The sequence below is a fragment of the Naegleria gruberi genome (genome assembly GCF_000004985.1).
Source record: "Naegleria gruberi genomic scaffold NAEGRscaffold_12, whole genome shotgun sequence".
In the NCBI taxonomy this organism is placed as follows: Eukaryota; Heterolobosea; class Eutetramitea; order Acrasida; family Naegleriidae; genus Naegleria; species Naegleria gruberi.
In genome coordinates this window covers 448,790-473,610 of record NW_003163315.1, presented here as the reverse complement: position 1 = coordinate 473,610, position 24,821 = coordinate 448,790, and the positions used below count along the sequence as shown (strand labels likewise).

Below are 24,821 nucleotides of genomic sequence, written 5' to 3'. Positions count from 1 at the left end.
CCTCTTCAAAAAAGACAAACCACACAGGCATTAAATAATAAAAATTCAAAATATTATTCAATATTTGCCCGCCTCCTCATCAATAAAGCCACTGAACCAGCAGTTTAAAATACCCACTGCTGTTATTTTTAAACCAATTACGCCCCTTCTCCAAATTTGATTGGAAAATAATTGGTTAAAAAATAAAAATTTGTCGCTCTCATGTCCAAGAGACAACACGAAGAAGAAGAACAAACAACAAGAAGCAACAACGATACAAGTCATCAAACTCTTGAAGAACCAGCCAACAAGATGCAAAAACCAAACGACCTAGAACAAACTACATCATCATCGGAATCAGCTACACAACAACCTATTGTTACTCAAGCTAAACCAAAGAAGCTTCCAGTTACAGTCTTGACTGGTTTTTTGGGAGCAGGTAAATCAACATTATTGAATTATATTCTCTCTCAAAATCATGGATATAGAATTGCAATTATTGAAAATGAATTTGGTGAAGTATCGATTGATGATGCTCTTATTGTTACATCAAAGGAAGAAGTTGTTGAATTGAGTAATGGATGTTTGTGTTGTACATTGAGAGGAGACTTGATCGGAGCCTTGACCAAGTTATCACAAAAGAAGGACAAGTTTGATTATATTTGCATTGAAACTACTGGTTTGGCTTTACCGGGTCCTATTGTTCAAACTTTCTATCTTGATGAACAAGTGAGAAATGAATATTATCTTGATGGTATTGTTACAGTGGTTGACAGCAAGCATATTATTCAACATTTACATCACCATCATCATGAAAAGAAACATGGCGAAGAGGAAGAAGAAGAAGAAGAGGAAGAAAATGAAGCTGAAGATCAAGTTGCCTTTGCTGATAGAATTATTGTAAACAAAGTTGACCTCATTGATGAAGATACCAAGAAGAAGGTTCTGAAAAAGATTAGAAAGATTAATGGTTTGTCACCAATTTGTGAAACTAGCCATTCCAAGATTGACTTGTCTTTTATTTTGAATATTCGTGCATTTGACATTGATAGAGTTTTGAATATGGATCCAAACTTGTTGAAGGAAATGGATGAACATCAACATGAAGAAGAACATGATCACCACCACAAGCATGACCATCATGATGCTGAGGTCACTTCATATGCCATTGTCAAACCTGGTGTTGTTGATAAGGAAAAGTTTGAGGATTGGTTGTTGGACTTGTTGACTGAACGAGGATTGGACATTTATAGAACTAAGGGATTCCTCAATGTAGGAGAAGCAAAACCTCTCGTTGTTCAAGCTGTTCACAGTCTTTTAGATATGAGATTCTTTGGTGAATGGAAGAATAATGACACAACAAACAAGCTTGTTTTCATTGGTAAATATTTGGATCATGAAGAATTAAATGAAGGTTTCAACGCATGTTTGAAACAATAAACTTCCATGTTACACTCTAAATGTTTGTTACTAAACTGTTATTCCAGTTTACAAAATGTTCAATTTCCAACCTGAAAAAAATGCATCAATTATCCTTCACTGATTTGCTGATTGTAGCCTTTGATAAATTGACCAACAAGTTTTCCTACGATCATCATCCTCACGATTGTAATTTATTAGCACTTAACCATTTTCAACAAGTTTCTTCCACAAGAATCGAAAAGAACGAACAAATATATAAACACATCGAACAATTGAAACATGATCCAATATTCAATAGGAAATACATTGAACAAAATCCATTTCCTGACAATGATTGCAAGCTAGCTTTTTTTCGTGCACTGCAAAAGGATGGTTCATTGTTGGAGTTTGCATCCGAAAATTTGAGAAATGATGAGAAAGTTGTTCTTAGAGCTGTTAAAGTTGATGCAAGTGCTGTAGAGTTTGTGAGCGAGGAATTGAGGAGTAATAGAGAGTTCGTTGAGAGGATAATCATGATTGCAAGGGATAGAACATATAATAGCCCATGTAGTTTTTTTAAATTTCTTGACAAGTTTCATGATGATGAGATGATTGTAAGGAAGATGGTGAAGAGCTATATTAATTCTCTTGAGTTTGCATCACCACGATTGAAGAATGATAGGGGGGTTGTTTTGGATGCTGTTAAAAAGAAGGGATCATCCATTAAATTCGTACCACAACATTTGATTGATAGAGAGTTGGTATTAATTTCTGTGAAAACTTATTATTTGGCAATTAAGTATGCCCCTTTGGAGTTGTTAAATGATAGAGAGATTATATCATCAGCTGTTAGAACTTCAGGATTATCTTTTGATTTTGCATCTACAGAACTCAAATGTGATAGAGAGTTTGTTCTCGAAATGGTTAAATTGAAGGGTAATTGCTACAATTATTTAACAATGAATCTCCAGCAGGACAGAGAAATCGCCATAGAAGCTGTAAAATCATCACCACACTCATTATCATATGCACCTATCAACATCCGAGAGGATGATGAAATAGTTTCAATAGCACTCAAAAAACAATTGAGCATCGTTACTAATTTATCAAATAGATTTAAAGATAACCCTGATTTCATCTACGACTGTGCATCATCAGCATATCAAGTATTTCTTTATATCAGATATTGCAACTATCCTTTGGCACAAGATGAAGATTTCAGAATGAGGCTGATTCAAAAGTTTACAGATTATAGTCATTTTTTTTCAATGACAATGGAAGGAAACATAGGTAACGATCTTTGTTTGAAGTTTATTGAAATAGATCCGGATTGCCTTGAAAAGGTTGGACGTGAAGATATTTATAACAATAGGAAATTATTAATGGATTTACTGCCACACAATGAAAAAGTTCTTGATCTAATTCCTGAGAGTTTAAGTAATGATAGAGAATTAATTATAAGAGCGGTAAGAATTTATCCTGATGCGTTGAAAAAGGCTTCCAAAGAGCTATGTTCTGAAAGAGAGTTGGTAACCAAGGCCTTACTATATGATTCTGGAAATTTTGAGTTTTTATCAGAAGAATTAAGGAGTGATAGAGGGCTAATAGATGATATAATTAATCGAGATGGATCCATGATAAAATACATACCAGAGAAATTTAGAAACAATAGAGAAATTATAATGACAGCAATAAGGCATTCATGCTCAGATATTTATCCCTTTATAGGTTATGAATTAAAAGAGGATAGAGAACTCATTTTAGAATCCGTGAAAAATTCAGGTATTATTCGTAATGTTATCCAAGATTTTAAAAACGATAGAGAGATAGTACTAACATCTATTCAACAAAATGGTGATGAGTTTCAATATGCTTCCAAATATCTACGTAGTGACAGAGAACTAGCATTGATTGCCATTAGAATGTATTGTTCTCTAAAGCATATTTTTGTAGAAATATTGGATAGAGAGCTTGTTTATGAAGCTTGTAAGCGATCATCTAATAATTTAGAGTTTGCTTCCGATTTTAGAGATGATGAAGAGATTGTTATGGCTGCTGCATGTTCAAATTCTGGTTATAAATTTTTCTCATTTGCAAGCGAGCGATTGAGAAGTAATAGAGATTTCGTTTTGAAGGTTTCTAAGGTTAGTCCTTGTATTATTGAGTTTATTTCAAAAGAACTGTGTCAAGATAGAGAAATTATCATGAACGCTGTCTCATTCAATGGATATTTACTGAAACATGCATCAGAACAGTTGAAAAGTGATAGGGAAATTGTAGAGAAGGCCATTAGTTCAGAACCTACTTCTCTGGGATTTGCTTCAGAGCATTTGATGCATGACTTGGAGTTGTTTACAAAAGCTGTAGCAACAAAATTAACACAGCATCTTTCGTCACAGAAAGAAATGATGGAAAAAATTGATGATTCTACATTTGTGAAAAGTATTGAAAATGAGAGTTTACTGCTTCTTTTTCCTGATTCTGTAAAAAGAAACAGAAAGCATGCTATCAAGGCCGTTAATAATAGCATGAACAATATTGGATATGTACCATACGATTTGATTGATAAGGAATTTATCATGGAAATTTCCCCTAAAGAGTTTGATTTATTATTACTTCCACTCAAATGGAGAAGTGATAGGGATATTATATTGAAGGCATTGGAAAGTAATGGAAAATCAATAGTTTACATTTCTGATGAATTTAAAAATGAATTCAAACACAACAAGGAAATACTACTGAAAGCCATGAAAACTGATTCAATTCCTTTCCTATATGCGAGTGAAGAGTTACAAAATGATCGTGACTTTGTTTTGGAATCCGTTACAACAAATGGAATGGTATTGAATCATGTTCCACCCCAATTCAAGCTTGACAGAGAGGTTGTATTGGCAGCTGTCAAAAATGATGGAGATTCAATTCAATTTGTTGCCACTTGTTGTTTCTTGAAGGATAGAGAAATTATGTGGAATACAGTTCAAAATGTGAAATTGACACCAGATGGAAAACGATATAATCCATTACAATATGGATCATTTGAAATACGGAGTGATAGAGAGCTAGTCCTGGAAGCTGTTCGCCACGACAAAACTGCCCTTCAATATGCTGTTCTAGAATTACGTTGCAATGAGGAATTCATCACTCAATGTGTGGAAATTAACATTTCATGTCTAATGCATGCCCATTATCAATTAAGATATAATGCAGATTTCCTGAAACGATTGAATAAGACTAGTATTATAAGAGAACAGACTAATTTACATACCCATATTGATATTGAGGGATTATTGGGATTCTATCCCAAGTTGAAAGAGTTGATGGATTGTTAAGTGAGAAGATGGTCAACCAACCAACCAGTTTGTAAAAACCCTCAAATAAAAAACTGTAATTAAACATTGGTAAAGAAATAACTGTAGATTGAAAGGATTATGTTCATTGTTCGTTTAGTTCACAGCGCAAGATTAGTTTCCTTTCTTATGCTACTAGATGATTACAACCATATCACATGTTCTATAATGGTAGGTAAACATAATTGTATGTCCAACACATTTAACAAAGATGACAGTTTGATGGATTCAATATTTTGGGAATGCATCAATATCCATTATCTTGGATCACTGATATATTCTGTAACTTTCGAATAAATGAAACTGAACATTACGGAACACCAAACGTGGAACTGGCGAAACAATTAGAAAGATTTTCTGTAGATTTCAAATCTACAGTTTTCTCAACCTCAATTAAGTCAACCTATTTGCATTGAACATCCTCAATTAATGAACTTTTTCAAAAGATAAAAACAAAATTAAATGGAATGATTCTATTCGAATTTTCGTCTGTTCCTTCATCTTTTGCTCAGTAAGCAGCTTACTTAGTCCATCACTTCAGTTTACTCGCTTTCGTTCACATATCTTCTCAAACTTTCGGTAACCTTACACAGGTTTCGTATAGGCCATCTAATGTTCTAATTTTGTTTAACCATACACAAAAATTATCAATCTCCAAAATTGAAAGATATGTTAAAGAGTTTTGTGACATAAACTAAAAATTCCTTGTTGCATGAAACTTTCGACCTACGCTTTCGTATGTGGAAGAGAATCTACAAATTGTAATTTACAGTTTTTTACCATTTCATCATCTACAGTTAACTAAAATTCTTCAAACTTTATGAGTACTGAGAATTGAGACTATTCTGAAATTAATTTAGTTTGTTTCGTCAATTTTCGAAAACTACAGTAAGTTTGGACTTTCTGTACTCGAAGACGAATCTCAATAATAATGTTAACAGTAAAATGACAGCACATCCATAATCGACCAAGGATATATTCTCATTTCCTTACTTGTTTCATGAAAATTAAATGGAATTATTCAATAACATCGAATTCGAGAGGGATTTTGAATCCTTTCCAATAGTGAATGGGAATCTTTACCAATTAGTACGACTTCTTCCGTTCGTATCTCAAAAATATTGGTGTAAAGCTACAAACTAGTATGTGCACCCAAGTTTAAACTTCACAAAAATGCAATTTAGTCAAGTTTCGTCTTGTTTACATTTGGCAACAAGACAGGTTGTAGAAAGAGCAGAAAAATATCTTTGATGGATTATCTTCTGAATTGTGATAGCATGAAATATTCATTATGTAGTTACTGTTGGAGTTATCGTGTTGTATTAAAGGTATCTAGATTTTATTCGAAAGGAGAAGAAACAGGCTAAAAGAATAGCTGAAACTACAATTCACTGATACCCGGGAGTCTAGCACCATTCCGAGCCGAATGCTACCATTTTTATTGCAAATTAAGATTTTCCTTTATGTTTAATTTACAGGTTTCGAATAATGTACAACGAGCGAATCCTTTCACCCACTTCAGTTGAAAAAAACTGTAAATGATTCTTAATGGATTTCAACTATACACCAAGTATTTCAATTTCCTGATAGCTGTACTGACGCCATCACTCATTAACATACACTTGCCGAAACTAAACTATTTAAGTGCATTCATCAAATTTGGAGTGCGAGCTAACTTTCTAATAGTAGAGCGAGATTTAATCCTGGATCTTCATCGAACCCCAATTACAATGTCAACTTGTATAAACTTTACAATCATTGCATAATTGACTACAGTGAAATCTACAGTAAAGACGAGAAAGGATTCGAACAGATTTGTTCAAAGATTTGGCTGAACTGGAAATGAGAATCTACCACAAGTGCGCATTTAATTATTCCAAAACCTTGTAACAATCTTACATTCTATTTTACACTATTCGAAAGTCCAGGAATTGCAATATTACGCAAAAATGAGAAAGATAATGCACTTGGTTAGTTGCCATAATAAACAAAGATATCAAGGTCAATCTTTGAATCTTGAAGATCAATCTTTTCGAAAAGAGTTTCACTGTTGTTTCCAATAACCATATCGAAAGTACAGTAAGCATGAATACATATATTGGATTATCTTCAATCTTGTAATTCATCCATGTGCTTACTGCACATTTAAATTCCTCCAATATTATCCAAACATGCACATTTTCCAGTAACATTATTCGAATCCTTCAAAGAAAGGAAAAAAAGGAAAAATTAAAGACACTCTACAAATCTTGGATTATTTCCTAGCGCATTATTGTTATCCTAGAGAAGATTATAAGTTTTTGGTCATTGCCTCACAAATTGAGATAACTCTGAGGTAAGCAATCTTCCACTTTGGATCAGAACTTTCTTATTCGAAAGTTGAATAAGTTGGAGGCGTACCCCTACCGAATGTACGAGTATGAGAATTAAAGATTACAATGATAATCAACTTTTTTCAAAATTCTCATCTACAGTTTTACAGTTTACTGTAGTTTCTTACAACAAGTTGATGAAACAAGTCAGCAGAATAAGTGAACTTGATTTTTTGTGAATCTGTGACCTGTTCGTATTCACTAACCAAAATGGATGTGCGTAAATATTTTTCTCCAACGTAATCCATCGTTCAATAAGGTTGAAATGAATTTTATTGGAATGTTGTTGAAAAAAGACGAAAGTATTCTACTAAAGTGTGAGAGAGATTGAAACCTTGAAGATACGCATTCCATCATGACATGGTTTCCCACTTCGAATATTGACAATACGAAAGAAATCAGTTAATATTGGTAAGAAAATTGCCGCAACAGTTGATAGATTAGTTTCGTCGAGATTCTCTCTCAATAAATCTATAACAATTCGCACAATCTCAAGAGGTCTATCAAACAGAAATTGGTAAACTATCGAATAAAAATGGAGGTATGCATCCAATCTTGTATACACAAACGTTATTTCTTGTGAGTTTAATTGAATTCTTCACACAAACAGTTCAATAAGTGCGTATTCTTTAACTTTGAGATATTTCTCTCTTGAATAAAATCTTGTATCAGAAACAATTCACACATGTTGAAGAAACTGAATACAAATGTATTATTCGAAACTAGAAGAAACTAAAGCATGTGAAAAGATGTTTTGTTAATTTATTTAAAGATAATAAACTTTTGATTAGGATTTGATTTCTTAAACACAATTTCTTCAAACAGATTGTGACCAAATCGCACTCTGTATGGTTGTTGTGTAGTTTTGTTGTTGGCAGGTGACTTTTTTCTCTTTTTGGAAATTTTCTTTGGTAATGAGGCAGTGGTTGGGGACTGCGCAACTGAAGCTGTTGATGAAGGTGAGGAGGAGCATTCAAAAGTTTGTTGATAATTGTTAGGATGAATATTAGACATTTGTGATGTGTTGGCATTTGGCATGTTAAATGATGACCATACAAGACCAAGTGATGAAGGAACATCTTTCAATTCAATATCAATGAGTCTGTAAATTTCATCTTTTGTGGGCACTGGTTCTTCTTTTGGCATTATTGGTGAATGATTGAAATACTTTTTGATTTCTGACAGTTCTTCATCTTGTAATAAGCCAATATCTGTACTTTGCTTTCTTGCAGAGTACGAAACTCTTTCATAATGTAATAAATTATTGATTTGTTCAATCAAATTCATGCTATCTTGTTGGAATGGAGAAAGTAAAGGAGTTTCGTCTGGATTAGTTATCGAAACTGACTCTTTTAATGTACAAAAGTTATTAGATTGGGAACAGGTAGATGGTAGAAATGATTCATTATCAAACAGTTCAAATATTTGATTCATATCATTAAATTCAACATTGACACCTGTCAGGTGTTGAGTAATTGGCATTTGTTCATTAAATGTTAGAATGGACATGGTTAGTGGTAGTATCAGATATGAAAGTATTGAAAATAGGGACTAGGATAATCTATTTGTTTAATTCTCTAATTGACTAAACTAGAGAAGAATGTGTTGTTGTTTTTTTTAATGATGACAATAATCAAATGGATGCAAAATTCAAATAGTTTTTCGTGTGTTTGCCGACTCAGTGGTGATTCCAAGAGGGTGCGTCGGTGTGTATGAATGTTTCTAGACATGACATTTGCGATTTATCTTCTAGATTTGTGGCAGTTGACGTTTGAAGCAAATTTCGTGGGTATAGAGAAAGTTTTGGGAAAAAGTTGCCAAACAGCTAGAATGTGTTATTCCTCCTGTTGGCGGTTAACTTTCCCCGGGTTGTGAAACTTGTTTTGGCATGAAGGTACGGTCCTTTGATCTAGTTTGTAATTATCTGAAAGTTTGGTTATCCTCGAACGAATTCAGGTGAGTACTGTCTATACTGGCTTTACAAATTGATGCATTTATCATGTTCTTGTTGTTGTTGTATGTAAACAAACAAGTAGACGAAAGAAAAGAGAAAGGTTTCGAATATTATGTGATAGTTCATTCACATAACAAAACAGTTCATAGTTTCGTTCCATCAACTCATGAGATGCAAACACAATCAAACATTCACTTTAGGAATTGGATGACTTGCAGGAGTAACCCAACCGAATCCAAACCGTCACAACGTAATCTGAAAGTGTTTCTATTTTCATAAGCTAGTCCAAGTTTAAATTCTGTGAATCTAAAACTCTGTATCTCTGATATGTTGTGTTTGGTTTGGTGCTACATTTCTGATTCTCATCTCAACAACATCTGTTTGCTAATTGGTTTCATGTCAATTTGGATTCTTTTTTCACTAATGGGATTTAATTGACTTGTTTTGGAATGACACAATTTTGGATTCGTCCTGTTGGCAAAGTGGGATGTAGCGAATTTGGGTGTGTTCCTTACAATCATTATGGTGATGATACGCGATTCTTAATTGCTCAATGGCATCCTTATGATTCGTCTGATTCTGATTGTAAAATGTGGATTCTTTCAGTTTCGTATACAATTGAGAAGTGAAATTGTAAAAAATATTGAGGATTCTGAGCGGCAGGATGATTCTCTTGAGCATCGTGAAAGAGCAGGGTCATTTAAGCGTGTCGAGAATCATTTCGAATTGAAGATATTGTATACTAATCATCACAAGTGTGAAAAAGTTAAAAGGATTCTTTAGGAATTGTCAACAATTGGTAAAAGATGACTATCTTTTTACACATTAGTGAAACTGCCAGCTGTCAACACTTCTTAGCACGACTCAATTTCTTTAACTGATGTTATTCGAATCGAATAAACGTTTACTCATTTACTCTGTTTGAAAGCGGAACGTAATCATCAACTACAGAACAGTGACCTTACCAGTTCATTCCACACACTGTAAACTATTCCACCAACTGTAAATTATTGTAAAGTTTTCACACATTCACAAAAGTAATTTTCTCACCCAAATGACCAATTAAAAAAGGAGCTTTATAAGGTTTGGAGACATCCATTCCTAGATGATTGAAAATGTACAAAATTTTCTTTTATCCAAATACGAAACGTTTCTAATAATTTAAAGCATGAAATCTCATTCAGAAATCATTGAAATGAGATGGAAATGAGAATGTTTAATTACTTAATAATATCATCTTCATCATTTACAGTAACTAGATAACATGACCATTAGCAGACGAATCTAGGCAATCTTGTTTCGAATAAGTTTGACCTAAAGAAATATTACCTCTTCGCCAAGATAATGTGGAAAAACACCCTCACTAGCTATCTTCTGCACGAATAATCTACCACTACAGTAATTAGATTACAATTTCATTGTATAAAATCCAATATACAAATATATGCAAGCACACACTACAGAGGATTAATTGGATAAACTTCAAAGCTTTGATTTTCGCATACAGAAACAGTTTAACCTGAAGAAAACCAAAAATGCTCTTCTCCATTTCGCATCCGTGTAGATGATGCAGTCAACCAAGTTGTAATCTCTCTTTATTACCCTAACAATATCGAGAGTCCTACAACGTGTTGATTTGATGGTCCAATTCAGAGAAAATAGTTTCGGAAATTGATCAAATGGATTGGCTTATTGACTAATCAAGGTTAGATGATGGAATTATTTTGAACCGATGTTAATACAACACGATCTTGATTGATGAAAAATTACAATAAATTTTATGTAAACGAAGGATGAATGGTCTAATTGTTAGTGCGCATCAAGTAAAATGTTGGGAAAATTAAAATGTAGGGGGCGAGGGGGAATCGAACCCCCGGCCACAGCTTTGGAGGCTGCGATGTTACCATTACACCACCGCCCCTACATTAAGTTTAGAATAATACACCTTTTATTCTTTCTGTAGAACAAACCTTAGGTAAAGTTTAATTCACAAATCATGTCAATTTCGAATTTGAAAAAATGAGTGAAAACATGAAAGCAGCAGTTAAAAACAATCTTCCTGACGAAATAATTTATGAAATTCTCAGATCATGCGATCAAGATTTTAAATTTATTGTGATGAATTATGCATTGGTCTCTAAACAGTGGATGAATGTCATTCAATGGTATTCGAAACTTGAATTGAAATTTGAAAAAAAACGAGAACACATTGATGATTTGCTTCCGAGTCGGTTTTTATCGAATATTGTTCAATTTCGAGTTTGTGTTGAAAGAAAACCTGGTGAAATGTTTTATCAAATTATTGGAAAGATGAAACAATTGACTTTTCTTGATATTCGAAACTGTTCAATGATTGATGATAAAGGTGCAAAATATGTCAGTGCATTGAATCAATTGACTTTTCTTAATATTAGTCAAAATAATATTGGACCTGAGGGAGCTAAATATTTATCAAAATTGGACCAATTGACTAATCTTAAAATTAACTCAAATGAAATTGGACCTGAAGGAGCTAAATCAATAAGTGATATGAAACAGTTGACCACTCTCAATATTTCCAATAATATGATTGGCATGGAAGGTGCAAAGAGTATTAGTGAAATTTCAAGTCAATTGACAATTCTAGATATTAGTTCAAATCAAATATCGAATGAAGGATTAAAATTCATCAGTGAAATGTCACAATTGACTAGTCTTGATACCAATGGAAATAATATTGGCGACAAGGGAGCTAAATATTTGAGTGAATTGAAAAACTTGAGAGTTTTGGACATTTCAAAGAATTTTGTTTATGATAACGGAGCTGATTTAATAAGTAAACTTCCACAACTGACGAATCTGAATATCAGTTTTAATGAGATAGGCAATCAAGGAGCTATATATCTAAGCAAAATGGAAAAATTGACCATTCTCAATATTAGCAATAATTTAATTGGACCTGCTGGAGCTAAATATTTAGGAGAAATGCAACAATTGACTAAACTGAACATTAATAGAAATTATCTTTCTGTCAGTGAACTTGCACTCCTCAATAAAAAATAGATCACTTCACTTGGGACAATGTTATTTTGAATAAACAACAATTGATGCAAAAGAAGAAAAGACTACAGCACCACAGGTTCCCAAGTTGTCTCCAACCTCAGTACTGATGTGGCTCGACGATGCTTAACTTCTCAAATCGGACGGGATGAGGTGCATTCATCGTGATATGGCCGTAGCCAACATTGATCATAATAAATGAAATATGATAGCACTGGACCTTAATTGCTTTTTCTTGGCTTTAGCCATAATCTGAATTCTTAGTGGAAAAGAAGCCTTTCAATCTATTGAAATGCCAGATGAGTTAGACAGAAACGATAGTTACTGGACTAAAAAAACTATTCGAATTTGAATTTCATGAAACCATCTCTTCAGTTTACAAAACACACACGGAATTTCACTTCCGTTCTTTCAAATTCAATTAACTACTTTCAACTTTTCCTTCGAATTGAATTGCATGAAAATTTCAATTTCAACTTTGAAATCGAATTTGCTTAAAAACTTTCCCGCCAAACTTTTCAATGAACTTTTCAAAAAAAAAAGCGACAAAATCAAAGCCTCTGATCCGCACACTTGTAAAATAAGATGATCAACAACAAGAATAACAATCAAAAATCAGAGAACAAATTTCTTAAACATATTGGGATTTTATTCCATTCGGAAAAGATCAAGGAAATTGCGAATGAAAAATTTGAACAATTGGAATCAAGCAATTTGTTGAGTGATTTGGAATTGAATGATGAGGAGGATAGAATGTTGGGTGCATTGTTTGGAGTTACTTGGGGAGATGTAATTGGTTGTCCAGTGGAAGGTTGGAGACAAGAAGAAATTGAAGAATTATTTGGTGATGAAAATATGTTGAAATTATTCGATTTTAAAACGATTATTGAAAAGAGAAATGATGGATCATTGAAATTGCAAAATATAACAAAGGATGGAATTGATTTTCTATTTCCGAGTGATGATTTAATCAGTTCAAAATTGAAAACTTTATCGACCGAAAGTGATGAAAAGAAGAATAAGAGGAAAAAGTCACCTTTTGAATCATTCTTATCCAGATGTAGATTCCCAGGTATTCACTCTGACGATACTCAACAGGGAATGGCCTTGATTAATTCCATAGTACAATATTGTGAGTTGAATCCAAGTGGAAAATACTTTGGTGAAATTTGGGGTGAATGGCTTGTGAGAGGATTTGAAACTTGTTCATGTAAATATCCAATGAAGAGTGGTCAAGTTGAAGAAATTGGTAGAGGAGTTCAAGCATTTAGAGATTATGGAGCCAACAGTTCTAAAGCATTCACAAATCTCAAAAAGAATATTCCAGCTCACGAAGCTGGTTCTTCATCAAGTGGTATCGGTGGTATTATGAGAGGTGCCATTGCTACAGCTGTATTTTCTCTCTTCTCCCACGAAAGTGATGATGAAAAGGCAATTCAAATGATTGAAAAGTTTTCATTCGAGCAAAATTTGACAACACATGCCACAATTGAAGGAGCTGCCACTTGTTTTGCTACTTCTCTATGTGCTTACATGTTCCTTAAATTGGGTCAAGAGAGGGCTATTGAATGGATTTTAGATAACTTGGCTGATAGAGTTAAAAAGGCAGAAGATAAATGGTGGAATAACTCTAGAATCACAACAGAAAGAGAAGAACAAGAGAAAGAAGAAAAGAAACCAAAGAAGAAAGCTTATGTTCCTAATGCTAATCAAGTAGTTAACAAAACTCCAGAAAATGAATTGAAATGGAAGATTTACAAGACCTTACCATCAGTCAATGCTGCCTCTGAAGTTTTACAAGAACTCTTTGTCATTATTAAGACCTTGAGAGCTACAGAAAAGGAAAACACATTGTTGGTAGAATTGAGAAACAAGATTAGTGACCTTGCCAGAGTTTACAAACCAGAAAAGAAGAATATGAGAGCTCACGTTAATCAAGGTTTCTGCCTCTTGGCTGGTATGCATGCTATTGCTTGTATTTTACTACCAGAAAATCCAGAAATTATCTTCCATTACCACAAATCAACTCCTGAAACACCAACACCTTCCTACGATTCTGCTGACATTTTCAATAATTTCCCAAATCTTTTATTGAGATCAACAGTGACCCTTGGTTACGATACAGACACCATTGGTGCTATTTTAGGATATTTATTGGGAAGTAGATTTGGAACTAGTTGGATTCCTTTGCAATTATTATTCGATTTTAATAGAATTAAGGAAAATTATGCCAAGGTATTGTTAAATATTTACAGAAATAAGAGACAAGAAGAGCAAGTGGAAGTTAAAGTGGAACCTTTAGATAATTATATTGCTAATGAACAGTTTTTGACATTAATTGGTGAATATTACCAATACAAAAACGTAGACAAGTATGTCAGCTTCACAGTTACAGAAAGCAACAAGCATATTTATGGTAATAGTTCATCTAGAGTCGAACTTCATTCACTCGAAAATAAAAATTAAGAAAACTATTTGAATGCAATCTATTTCTGTATTAATTGTTTCAAAAACATTACCACCTCATCCTTATCAATAAGATTAATAGATTGCACAGCTGACTTTTCTAAAATTTGAGAAATATTTGGGTGTGGTTTGGTGTTTGTAGCAAGTACACTGCCCAATTCTCCAAATGTTGAAGAAAGATCCGATATTTGTAATTCAGGTTTGATACCTTGAAGTACACTGATTGGGAATTTGCTCCAGTGTGCTGTTGATGCAATTAACATTGGTATTTGACTATTGTAAAACTTGTTGGCTGCATATTGAGCTACGGCTGTGTGAGTGTCAATAATTAATTTGCTTTCCTTCAAAGTCTAATTAATAGTTTGGGCAACTTGCGACTCGCTAGCAGTACATGAATCAAACTTGGTTTGTAAAAATTCCTTAATTTCTGGAGAGACTTCAAAGCACTTTTCCTCTGATAATTGTTTCATGTATTGAGCCACCTGAGTTGGATTATTACAAATCAAATATAAGAGTCTCTCAATATTACTAGATACTAGTATATCTATTGAAGGAGATGTAGTCTTTTGTAAAGTTCTTTCCCTAATGTCATAAATTCCTGTTTTTACAAAATCGGCTAATATACAATTTTCATTTGAGGCACAAATGAACTTGTTCACATAAATCAATCCAATTTTCCAAGCAAATATCGCAGAAAGTAAATTACCAAAATTTCCACTCGGTACAACAATATCAACGGGTTCAGTAAGTTTGATTACAGACCTCTTGTAAAGCTCCAAATAACTTGTCACATAATAAACAACTTGAGGAATAATTCTTGCCCAATTAATTGAATTAGCACTTGAAAGTCTGAGTCCAAAAGTATTTTCCAACTCTGTTGCTAGCGCTCTATCAGAGAAAATTTCCTTTACAATTGTTTGACAAGTATCAAAATTTCCTTTCACACTAACAGCTCGAATATTTTCAGTTTGAGAGCACAACATTTGCCTCTCCTGTAATTCACTTACACCACCCTGAGGATACAACACAAGCACTGAGACACCTGCTTCGGCCTCTGATTTATATCCTTCCATTGTAGATACTCCTGTATCTCCACTCGTTGCGGTAAGTATTAAGAATTTTGAGTTTTTCAATTCCTCTGATTGATTCTTGGCATGAACAAATAGTTTAGGAACTAATTGAAGGGCAACATCCTTAAACGCTGCCGTTGGTCCATGGAATAATTCAATGTGATATTGATGTTTTTCAGGGGAGATTTTCTCAGAAAGTGGTACAACACTTGGATGTGAAAATGTGGAATAAGTAGTGTCAATCATCTTTCTTAATTCTTGTGAGGTTAACTCTGTTCCAAGTGGGAATTTTTCCAAAACTCTCAATGCAACATCCTGATATGATTTTAACAAGGCCATAGATGCCAACTCATTCAATGAACAAGATTGCAAAACTCTTGGAACATAGAGACCTCCATCCAAAGCCAAACCCTTTGTAACAACGTGTGAAAATGAAACTCCAGCATCCAATAGACCTCCTCTCGTACTAACATAATCCTGTTCTCCATTCACATTCCTATACAAATTCCAAGCATTAACAACTCTCTGAGCTACCTCCTCAACAGGTTGTGCCACAGAACAAGCCACTCTCACATCAAAAAACTGTTCATAAAACGTCTTTCTATAATCCAACAAATCGGCCAATGTCTGTCCCTCCTTCATTCCAACAATTCGATCCACCTTCATTTCATGCAATCTCTTTTCAATAATCGTCGAAGGAATATCCAAATAAATCACCACTCCCTGTTTTCTAATATTCTCAATAGCATCCCTATGAAGAGGAACACTCCCACTCAGAGCAATCAATGTAGGCTCCGATGATTCCATCCTCAATTCCAAACAGGCTTTTCCTTCAGCTTGAATAAAGCCTTCCTCACCAACCTGAGAAAGTTTTTCAGAGACTGGCATATTCCATACAACCTCCAATAAATCATCATCAATATCAAAGACTGGTATGTTCAATAATTTTCCCAATAATTTACTAAATTATCAAATTATTATTATAATTTAATATCCAAACAAAAGTTGTTCCGATAATTATGGTGATGAAGATGGTAAATTCTTAATATTAATACGAACCTGGTGGTTGTCTTTCCGGCACCTGGCGGACCCATCAGCACCAAATGTTTCTTATCCATTTTTTTTTAAATTATTAAATATTAAATATTAATATACTAGAGAATTACAAAAAATATTTAAATTACAAAATAAAAATTAATGGAATGTAACCTCGAAGCAAACCGAAATTGAGTTTGCCAAATATAACATTATTCTACTTTCCAATAAAAATCGATTACAAGAGAAACATTATTTTCAATTTCAAACTTGAAAAAAATGTCTTCAGAAGATCTTCATATTAGCATCCCACAAATCCAAGCCACTGAACTTGCAGCACTCCTACAAGAGGCACCACATTCTGTCAGAGTCATTGATGTTAGAGATGCCGACTTTGAAGGAGGAAATATTATCGGATCAACAAATATTCCATATTTTGATGAAGAGAAGGCTGTAGAATTGGTCAATTCTATTATTCAATATAATAGGGATAGAATTATGCAGGCTAGAACAAAGGATAAATCCATTATTGCTAAACAATTACTTTCTCAATTGAGAACTCAAGGTGGAAATGTTGGAATTGGAAAGAATATTGTTTCTGGTGAAGATGAGATGGTTAAATTGGTTGTTTTTCATTGTTATTATTGTAGAATGAGAGGTCCAACTGCTGCTAAATTGTTTCAGGATATATTGATTAGAGAAACAGCAAATCTACCTGAAAATCAAAATCCCATTCAAAGAGATTTAATTGTTCCAAAAGTTAAATTCTTGAAGGGAGGTTGGAGTCAATGGAAGAAGTTGTACAAGAATGATGGTAAGCTCACTGAGAATGCAAAACAATTACAAAAATTCATCAAGGCAGTAAGGAGAGAATAACAGTCAATCAACCTCTCTTTGTAAGGTACATCAAATAGCTCACAGCTTCAAATATTAGATAATTTTTAAGTGAAATTTATTAGAAATATACAATGATTTGGAGTGAACAACTATATGTTCACTGTAATCAACATAAATTAATCATTCTAGAGGTTTAACAACCTAGGTTGTGATAAATATTTAGTGAATTATTCTTGTTCGTCAGTAGCAACAGCCCATTGGTAAGCAGTTCCACTATTGCTTGGTATTTGAGACAAACGACTGTCAGAAGCAAGCAAATCTTCAACACGAGACCAATACTTTTCTACATCAATTTCATGACCATACTTTTCCTTGAGTTCATCTCTTAATTGTTCAACAATAATTTCTTCTTCTTCTCTAATTCTAGTGATTGAGATACGGAAGAGATCTTCTACATCATTTTGTTCTCTTTCAACCTTATTCTTATAAAAGTTTGCAATGAGAATGGCAACTGCCAAAGTCAAAATAGTGATAATCACACCCTTATTTTCTTGTGTAGCCTTCTGGATTCTACAGTCGAATGGAAGAGTTGGGTTGAGTGAGAAGATCATTTCCTTATCAGATCCTTCAACTGGAGCAATATTCATTTGGAAGTTTTGTGGAGAGCTCTTTACGAGTTTAGTAACTTGTTCAAGAACATCTTCAACAGCAACGCCACTTCCAGCCAATTTAACAGTCAATTTAGCCTTAATATCTTCCAAAGATGTTGAATTTGATTCAGCTCTTCCACAAATGAATTTTCCAGACTTGGAAGAAAGTTCATTTTGAAGTTCAGTAATAAATTCAAGAGCATTCAAAGTAATTCTACTATCTTCTACACAAACAGCATTCTTAATGACGTATGGTTTTTGACACAAAACAAGTCTGCCATCAGAGCAATAACCATTTTCAGGACATGGCAAACAATTATCACGAGGCTTGAGTTGCAAAAGACCATCTTCGGATTGACAATATCTTCCACCATATGGTAAATGTGGATCTCTTTGTCCGAACAAGAATAAATAAACACAGAAGAAGAAGAGAGCCCAAATAGATGCCATCAAAATGCTAGTCAAAACTTTTCCGAGAGTATTTTGTTCTTGATCGATTTCAGAAGGTCTAATATCTTGAACCAAAGTAGAATCAGTTGGTGAGAGTGGGGTTGGTGGTGGAGCTCTATTACTGCTAACAGGAGTTTGCAATAATCCTTGATTGATCTCATTTCTGGCTGGTCTTTGTCTATATTGCAAATCTCTGTTTCCGACTGTTCTTCTTCTTACATCAGAAACCTTAACTTGTGGGGTTTCAGCTTCCAAAGAGCTTGGAGCAAATGATTTGGTCTTTCTTTGAACCTTGGCTTTAACTTCGGCCATTGGTGTTGCAACTTTTGGTTCCTCCACAGTAGGTTGTGAAATTTCTTCAGTTGTTGTTGTTGTTGTTGTTGAAGATTCAGCAGGTTCTTCTTCTGTTGATGACTTGACCTTCTTTTGTTCTGGTTCATTTTCATCATCACTTAATTCATCATTTACTTCATCATTTTTACGTTTTTTAGATTTGATGTGTTTGTTATAAAGGTCAACATAGAAGTCTCTTTTCTTATCTTGAGCAGGCAATTCAACATCGTGTTCTGTGAGAATGCTCTTCAATTCTTTGATGGTGAGTCTAGTTGGCGATTCGTCTTCATCGTTATTTGATAGCGATGCACGGTTATTACTAGTAGACATTTTTTTTTTCAATTTAAAATTTATTTTAGCGGGAAGCAACAAATTCTTTTTTGATGAATATTTGAACAAAACATGTGAATGAATGGACAACTTTTTTTCATTCAGTTATTTTGACACCAATTACAATCCATTCCTACTCATTCCATAATATTGAACAATTAATATTCATCATAAACAATTCACACGGATCAATTTTCTTGATTACAATTTCATCAATCTTAACAATCAACTCAATGGTTGATCAAAATCTCAAAAAAACTCTTTCAACCCTCATCTATTATCTTGTTCCCATTACCTTCTCATCTTGCTCATTTGCAAACCGTATCCAAAAGTCAAAAAACAATCTTGATTTATCCTGCGCTGTCTTTCCGAAAGAAAAAATTCAAAAGCCTCTCACTCTAGTCTTCTCTAAAGAAGAAGCGACACAAAGACTCTCTGGCTAAGAATTTATATAAATCATCAACATCAGAAGTCTACTTGCAGTGTTTTTTTGTATTAGTAGTTTAATATTCGCGAATATTTCATCATTAATAAGAAAGATCATCTTTATTGTTATTTGTTGATCATCCATAGGTTTAATATTATTATTATTAATTGTTAATAGATATACTTGTTGATGGAATATTAGTCGCGTTTATGATTTATGTACATTTGTAAAATAGTAATAATTGGAAGAAATTGTAAATTATAATGATTAGTGACAAAAGTCTTACGTCAAATTTAATAACGGATAGGAAGAGACGATATCAACATTCAAAGAAAGCAGAAGGAGGTTCGTCCAGTTCAGATTCACTATGTTCGAGTGAAAATTCCAACAAGAGAAGATCATCAGCTTCCGAAACTAATATTGGTGAGATTATTTTGGATGGAGTTTCGAATGAGAGAACAACTCCAAGGTCTCTTGTTGACCCTCTCCCACCACCATCAACAACAACAGCTCTAGTCCAATCTGAAATATCATCACAAGCTGGTGAAAGTTTTAATGAGGATTTATTAACTTGTTATGACGAAAGTGGATCTGAAATAGATGAAGAGGATGAAGAGTGGAATGATTATGATTCTATACCCATGTCTGATTCACAAGCCAACTTGGTGGACGATGATTCACAGGAAGCTCAGAAAAAAAAGAATGCTGTCAAGGTTCCTAAAATCAATTTACAACAAACAACTAGGATGGATCGATTTGATTCAACATCATTTGTTACAGATAGATTTACGGAAACTTCCCGAACAGATGAACAGAAAACAAGTAGAGCAAGTAGAGGAAACTCTCTAGAGTTTAGGAAACGATTAAATTCACTGCTGAAAAAGGAAAACAAAACAGACATGTACATGACAAACATGCAGGAATTGATTGAAAATTCACAGAACAAACTTGGAGAGGAAGTCAATAGCTCTGATAAAGATTACGAGATTATGAAAATTATTAATAGAGGAACTGATCGTCTTATTCACAAAATCAGCTTGGATGAAGATGATCAAGAAATTAAAGACTTAGAAAGCGAGTACTCAACTGATGAGGTTTATATATTTAGAGATATTGGAGCTGAGTTTAAAGTATTTTGCCCCTCTGTTTTCCAACATTTAAGGTAAGTATTCAAAGTTTCGAATAATTTAGATATTGAAATATTCAATAGAAAATTATTCAAAGTTTCAGAATTTGATTTTAAAAAACAAATGGGATGTCATACAGGAAATTACTCCCGAGTGGGAACTCCAGGTAAATCTGGTGCATTTTTCTTTATTACAAAATCAACTGGATATCTGCTGAAATCCGTAACTGAAGAAGAATTAGCAACAGCTCTGGAAATGCTACCAAACTATCACAAACATGTACAAAAGAATCCCTATACTCTACTCAGTAATTTCTACTTACTTTTTGAAATTACGCTGAAACAAACAAAGTACAGATTTATAGTAATGAATAATGTCTTTTTCACACCACTGACGATACATAGAAAGTACGATTTGAAAGGAAGTACTGCTGGAAGAGTGGCTAGTGAGAGTGAACGAAAGAAAAAATCACCAATTCTAAAAGATAAGGATATCAATCAGGGAGATGTCAAACTTAACCTTACTCTAAAACAAAACTTTTATAGAAGACTCGAAAATGATATTATATTCCTGCAGGAGAATGACATTATGGATTACTCACTTCTCTTAGGTATTCATAATCATGAACAAAGGTCATCCGAGGAAAATAGAATGGTTTCAAAGTTCAGATTACCACAACCAGACGATACATCATTTAGTGGAAGACAGAAAAATTACTGCTCTTCTCTTGATGGAAAGGAAATTTATTTTTTGGGAATTATTGATATTCTTCAAAGGTATAACAGTAGAAAACAAGTTGAAAAGGTAGTGAAGAGTGGTATGCAATCACTCAAGGCAAAGATTAGAAATGTAACAAAGGAAAAGGTTTCAGTCGAAAAACCATTTAAATACGGACAAAGATTTGAGAACTTTTTGAAAATTCTCTGCTCAACAGTTTCTCTTAAAGATTTCAAACCAGGTACACCAAAATCATACAATCAAAGAAAGGATATTTCAGAAGAATTTTATCACATACTCATAAGAGAATCGCCAAAGGATTTCAAAGCATTTTTCTTTAGAGGTCTTTTCTATCATAATCCTAGAGTAGGTGATATGGTTAACGCTGTATCAGATTATACCAAGAGTATCAAGTTGAATCCACAGTACAGCAATGTTAGCTCGTACCTGTTTAGATCTCTTCTATATTTAACAGCTGCCAACTCAATACTGGAAAAGAGAGGAGACGAGATCAGATACGCCAAATATGCTAATTTTGCGTTTAAAGATTTAATGAAATTAATAGAAATGAACCAATACTGTGCAGATGCCTATTTATTGAGAGGAGTACTCTGGATGTATAAATTCAAGTACCATCTTTTATTTGGAAAGTCAACACAAGAGGAAAAGATTGGAACTGTGAAAGAATCAGGATTGGCACAATTCTATTACAAGAAAAATTTTGCAGTATTCTCAGGTATTGATATAGCTTCGATTACTGATCTTTACACCTGTCTTGGAGATGCCAATTCTAAAGTAGCCAACAATTTTGCAATGATAAGAAATTTAGGATCTATCAGGAAAATCATTGATGGAGTTAAAGAAAACGAGAGAGTGTTATTCTATCCAAGAAATGGAAAGATTTCAATTAATATTCGTTCTGAAACTCTAGTTTTGAATTATAGACTTGGTAATGATAACAGTTCCATATCTACTGCCAAATCATCCAAGTCCATTGAAGATAGTGAAAATGAGGTAGAAAAGGAAAAGCAAGAATTTATCAGATCAATTTTGGAATATGTCCATCATCAAGATGAGCAATTGTATAAATTGGCAGAACGAGACTTGCTCAAGTCTATTCAAATCAACCCATCTCTGCATGATCCCTATGGATTCCAAAAGATGTCCCAGCGTCTCGATCTCGAATATTATAATGCCTACATTCAATTGGCAACGCTCTATCTTGACCTAGATAGACCAGATGATGCAGAGAAGATTCTCTCAGAATCTGTCAAGAAGGCAGAAAAGAAATCTCATGCGTCCTACTTTATGAGAGGTAATATTTATGCCTGTAAATATTTAGCTCTTGATGATAGGCCTGAAACAAAGGACAAAGCCAAAGAATACCTAACACTTGCTATTGAGGATTACAACAAGTGCCTTTCTCTGGATCCAAACTGTTACAAGGCATGGTACAACATGGCCTCCCTGTACAAGTCAGAAAATCCAGAAAAGGCAGAAGAATGCTACACTAAATGTATTGAAATATCAGAAGGATTTTACTTTGCCATTCACAGTAGAGCTCTCCTCTACAAGAATGTTCTCTTACAAAAGGAGAAGGCAATTATTGATTTCACTCAATGCATAACTCTCGATCCACTCAACACAACATGTTACATATTGAGAGCCAACACCTATTTGGATATGAATAATCTTCAATCAGCAGAAATGGATTTTAAACAAGCAATTCATGTGGATCCAAACTGTTCATCAGCTTACTATGAATTAGCCAAACTAAATATGAATAATGAAGAGAAATGTAAATACTATACCAACCAATTCAAATCATTAACCAAACGAGGAGGAGACAAGAAGGTTGTGGATGAAATTCCTCAACTTTTACAATATTAATTTATTTTGATGATTACAAAGTTTTTAATTTCCAAAACAAAAAAAATGAGCGAAAATAAAACAGTGAATAATATATCATCCTTTACTCTGCAAGATTCGGAAATTGCCAATGATTTACTACTATTAAATTCTCTTTCAAATAATACCAATGAGGATGGTGATGAAAATATAATTGAATTAAGTGATGAGGAAAATGAAAATTCCGAAAATATTGATGATGGAGAGGATGAAGTGTTGGAGGACGAAGAGGAAGAATATTTGGAGAGTGAAACTGAATTGTTGAGATCATTAATGACTGCATGCCGAATTGGAGATGTAAATGAGGTGAAGAGATGTATCAGTACGAATAGAGTAGATATTAATCAACATGATCCAAAGAGTATTTATGGAGTAAGTTGGATTGTAATGAATTTATTTTGGAATTAATAGAGAATTTAGCATGTAAGTTGAAAATGAGTTGTCGAATTAATTATTAAAGACACCAATTATGAGAGCTATTTCAGATGGACATATCGAGGTTGTCAAAGTTTTATTAAATGGAGGAGCAGATATTTCTAGATTGGGTTGGGACAAAGATGCTGTAAGTTTTTTCAAATTGAATGAATTTTAATTTTCAAATAGACAGCTCTTCATGTTGCTATCGATAAAAGAAATATAGAAATGGTAAAGGCATTACTTCAATCAGGGAAAATTTCAAAAGATAGTATGAACGGTGTAAGTTTTTGAAACAACAGTTTTGAAATGTTGAAATTATAAGTATGGAGTATCAGTTGAAGATTATGCTTGCAAAAAAGGAAGCTCAGAAATTGCAGATTTTGTAAAACAATACGATCATGAAAAATACCTCAATTCTCAAAAAGTAGCAATCAAGAGAAGTGAAACAACATTCATGCAAGGTTCTTCAGAGAAACAGGAGATTGTACTTCCTAAAAAAAAGAGAAAATAAATATTTATTCAACAAAGAGTGGAGCAATCAAGTTGTTCAATGAAACGTGATATCTCGATTCAAGAATACTCAAATCAATTGGGACAACTTCGTCTACGGATGCCTTGATCTTTTCAAGTTGTTCATCCTTCAAAACATTCAAAGAAAGCTTGGAAGCAAAGAGAATAATCTTTCCATCCTTAGATTGGAGTTCAATAAGGCCGTTAATGCAATTGCACATTCTTTGTTCCTTAGAGATGGAAATGATAGTTCTATCAGTAAAGTAGGATTGCAATTTTTCATAATCACCTTCATTAATGAATTCATCTCTACACATAACAACAAACTTGGTACCAATGAACAAGTGAGAGTTGGAATAGTCCAAAATATCAAGAGAACCTCTTGTGTATCTTTCCTTAGCAAATGGAATAAATTCATTGTAACCCAATGACTTGACAAATGATTCAATCTT

General features: G+C 33.6%; 10 protein-coding genes and 1 non-coding gene across 11 annotated transcripts in view; 6 read left to right on the top strand and 5 right to left on the bottom strand.

Moving 5' to 3' along the window:
• Nucleotides 1-276: 276 nt before the first annotated feature.
• Nucleotides 277-1,437, top strand: NAEGRDRAFT_38446 (uncharacterized protein). Its single transcript, XM_002679837.1, has one exon. The coding sequence runs from the start codon at nt 292-294 to the stop codon at nt 1,417-1,419; it is 1,128 nt and encodes a 375-aa protein (XP_002679883.1). The 5' UTR covers nt 277-291; the 3' UTR covers nt 1,420-1,437.
• Nucleotides 1,438-1,988: 551 nt separating this feature from the next.
• On the top strand, nt 1,989-4,709 carry NAEGRDRAFT_65072 (uncharacterized protein; the record flags this gene model as incomplete). The annotated part of the gene is made up of 1 exon (XM_002679836.1): nt 1,989-4,709. The coding sequence occupies one exon, from the start codon at nt 1,989-1,991 to the stop codon at nt 4,707-4,709; it is 2,721 nt and encodes a 906-aa protein (XP_002679882.1).
• A 3,132-nt stretch (nt 4,710-7,841) lies between these two features.
• On the bottom strand, nt 7,842-8,608 carry NAEGRDRAFT_57441 (uncharacterized protein; the record flags this gene model as incomplete). The annotated part of the gene is made up of 1 exon (XM_002679701.1): nt 7,842-8,608. The coding sequence occupies one exon, from the start codon at nt 8,606-8,608 to the stop codon at nt 7,862-7,864; it is 747 nt and encodes a 248-aa protein (XP_002679747.1). The 3' UTR covers nt 7,842-7,861.
• Nucleotides 8,609-10,903: 2,295 nt separating this feature from the next.
• On the bottom strand, nt 10,904-10,974 carry NAEGRDRAFT_t180. The gene has a single exon. It is a non-coding gene; the product is annotated as a tRNA-Trp (tRNA).
• Nucleotides 10,975-11,072: 98 nt separating this feature from the next.
• NAEGRDRAFT_47461 (leucine rich repeat protein) lies at nt 11,073-12,095 on the top strand (the record flags this gene model as incomplete). The annotated part of the gene is made up of 1 exon (XM_002679835.1): nt 11,073-12,095. The coding sequence occupies one exon, from the start codon at nt 11,073-11,075 to the stop codon at nt 12,093-12,095; it is 1,023 nt and encodes a 340-aa protein (XP_002679881.1).
• A 541-nt stretch (nt 12,096-12,636) lies between these two features.
• On the top strand, nt 12,637-14,574 carry NAEGRDRAFT_57440 (uncharacterized protein). The gene has a single exon (XM_002679834.1). It carries the CDS (start codon nt 12,678-12,680, stop codon nt 14,556-14,558), a length of 1,881 nt encoding a protein of 626 aa, XP_002679880.1. The 5' UTR covers nt 12,637-12,677; the 3' UTR covers nt 14,559-14,574.
• Nucleotides 14,575-14,908: 334 nt separating this feature from the next.
• NAEGRDRAFT_65068 (uncharacterized protein) lies at nt 14,909-16,746 on the bottom strand (the record flags this gene model as incomplete). Its single annotated transcript, XM_002679700.1, has 2 exons — nt 14,909-16,589; nt 16,688-16,746. 2 exons carry the CDS (start codon nt 16,744-16,746, stop codon nt 14,909-14,911), a joined length of 1,740 nt encoding a protein of 579 aa, XP_002679746.1.
• A 196-nt stretch (nt 16,747-16,942) lies between these two features.
• Nucleotides 16,943-17,539, top strand: NAEGRDRAFT_65067 (uncharacterized protein; the record flags this gene model as incomplete). Its single annotated transcript, XM_002679833.1, has 1 exon — nt 16,943-17,539. One exon carries the CDS (start codon nt 16,943-16,945, stop codon nt 17,537-17,539), a length of 597 nt encoding a protein of 198 aa, XP_002679879.1.
• A 67-nt stretch (nt 17,540-17,606) lies between these two features.
• Nucleotides 17,607-19,263, bottom strand: NAEGRDRAFT_57439 (uncharacterized protein; the record flags this gene model as incomplete). Its single annotated transcript, XM_002679699.1, has 1 exon — nt 17,607-19,263. One exon carries the CDS (start codon nt 19,261-19,263, stop codon nt 17,728-17,730), a length of 1,536 nt encoding a protein of 511 aa, XP_002679745.1. The 3' UTR covers nt 17,607-17,727.
• A 690-nt stretch (nt 19,264-19,953) lies between these two features.
• NAEGRDRAFT_65065 (uncharacterized protein) lies at nt 19,954-24,034 on the top strand (the record flags this gene model as incomplete). Its single annotated transcript, XM_002679832.1, has 4 exons — nt 19,954-20,852; nt 20,901-23,332; nt 23,489-23,814; nt 23,903-24,034. The coding sequence occupies 4 exons, from the start codon at nt 19,954-19,956 to the stop codon at nt 24,032-24,034; spliced, it is 3,789 nt and encodes a 1,262-aa protein (XP_002679878.1).
• A 242-nt stretch (nt 24,035-24,276) lies between these two features.
• NAEGRDRAFT_47456 (uncharacterized protein) overlaps nt 24,277-24,821 on the bottom strand; it is a gene marked incomplete at both ends in the record, with an annotated part of 2,373 nt that continues 1,828 nt past the window's right edge. Inside the window, one exon of the mRNA XM_002679698.1 lies at nt 24,277-24,350. Within this exon, the coding sequence (XP_002679744.1) occupies nt 24,277-24,350 (74 nt within the window). The remainder of the gene's footprint in view (nt 24,351-24,821) is intronic.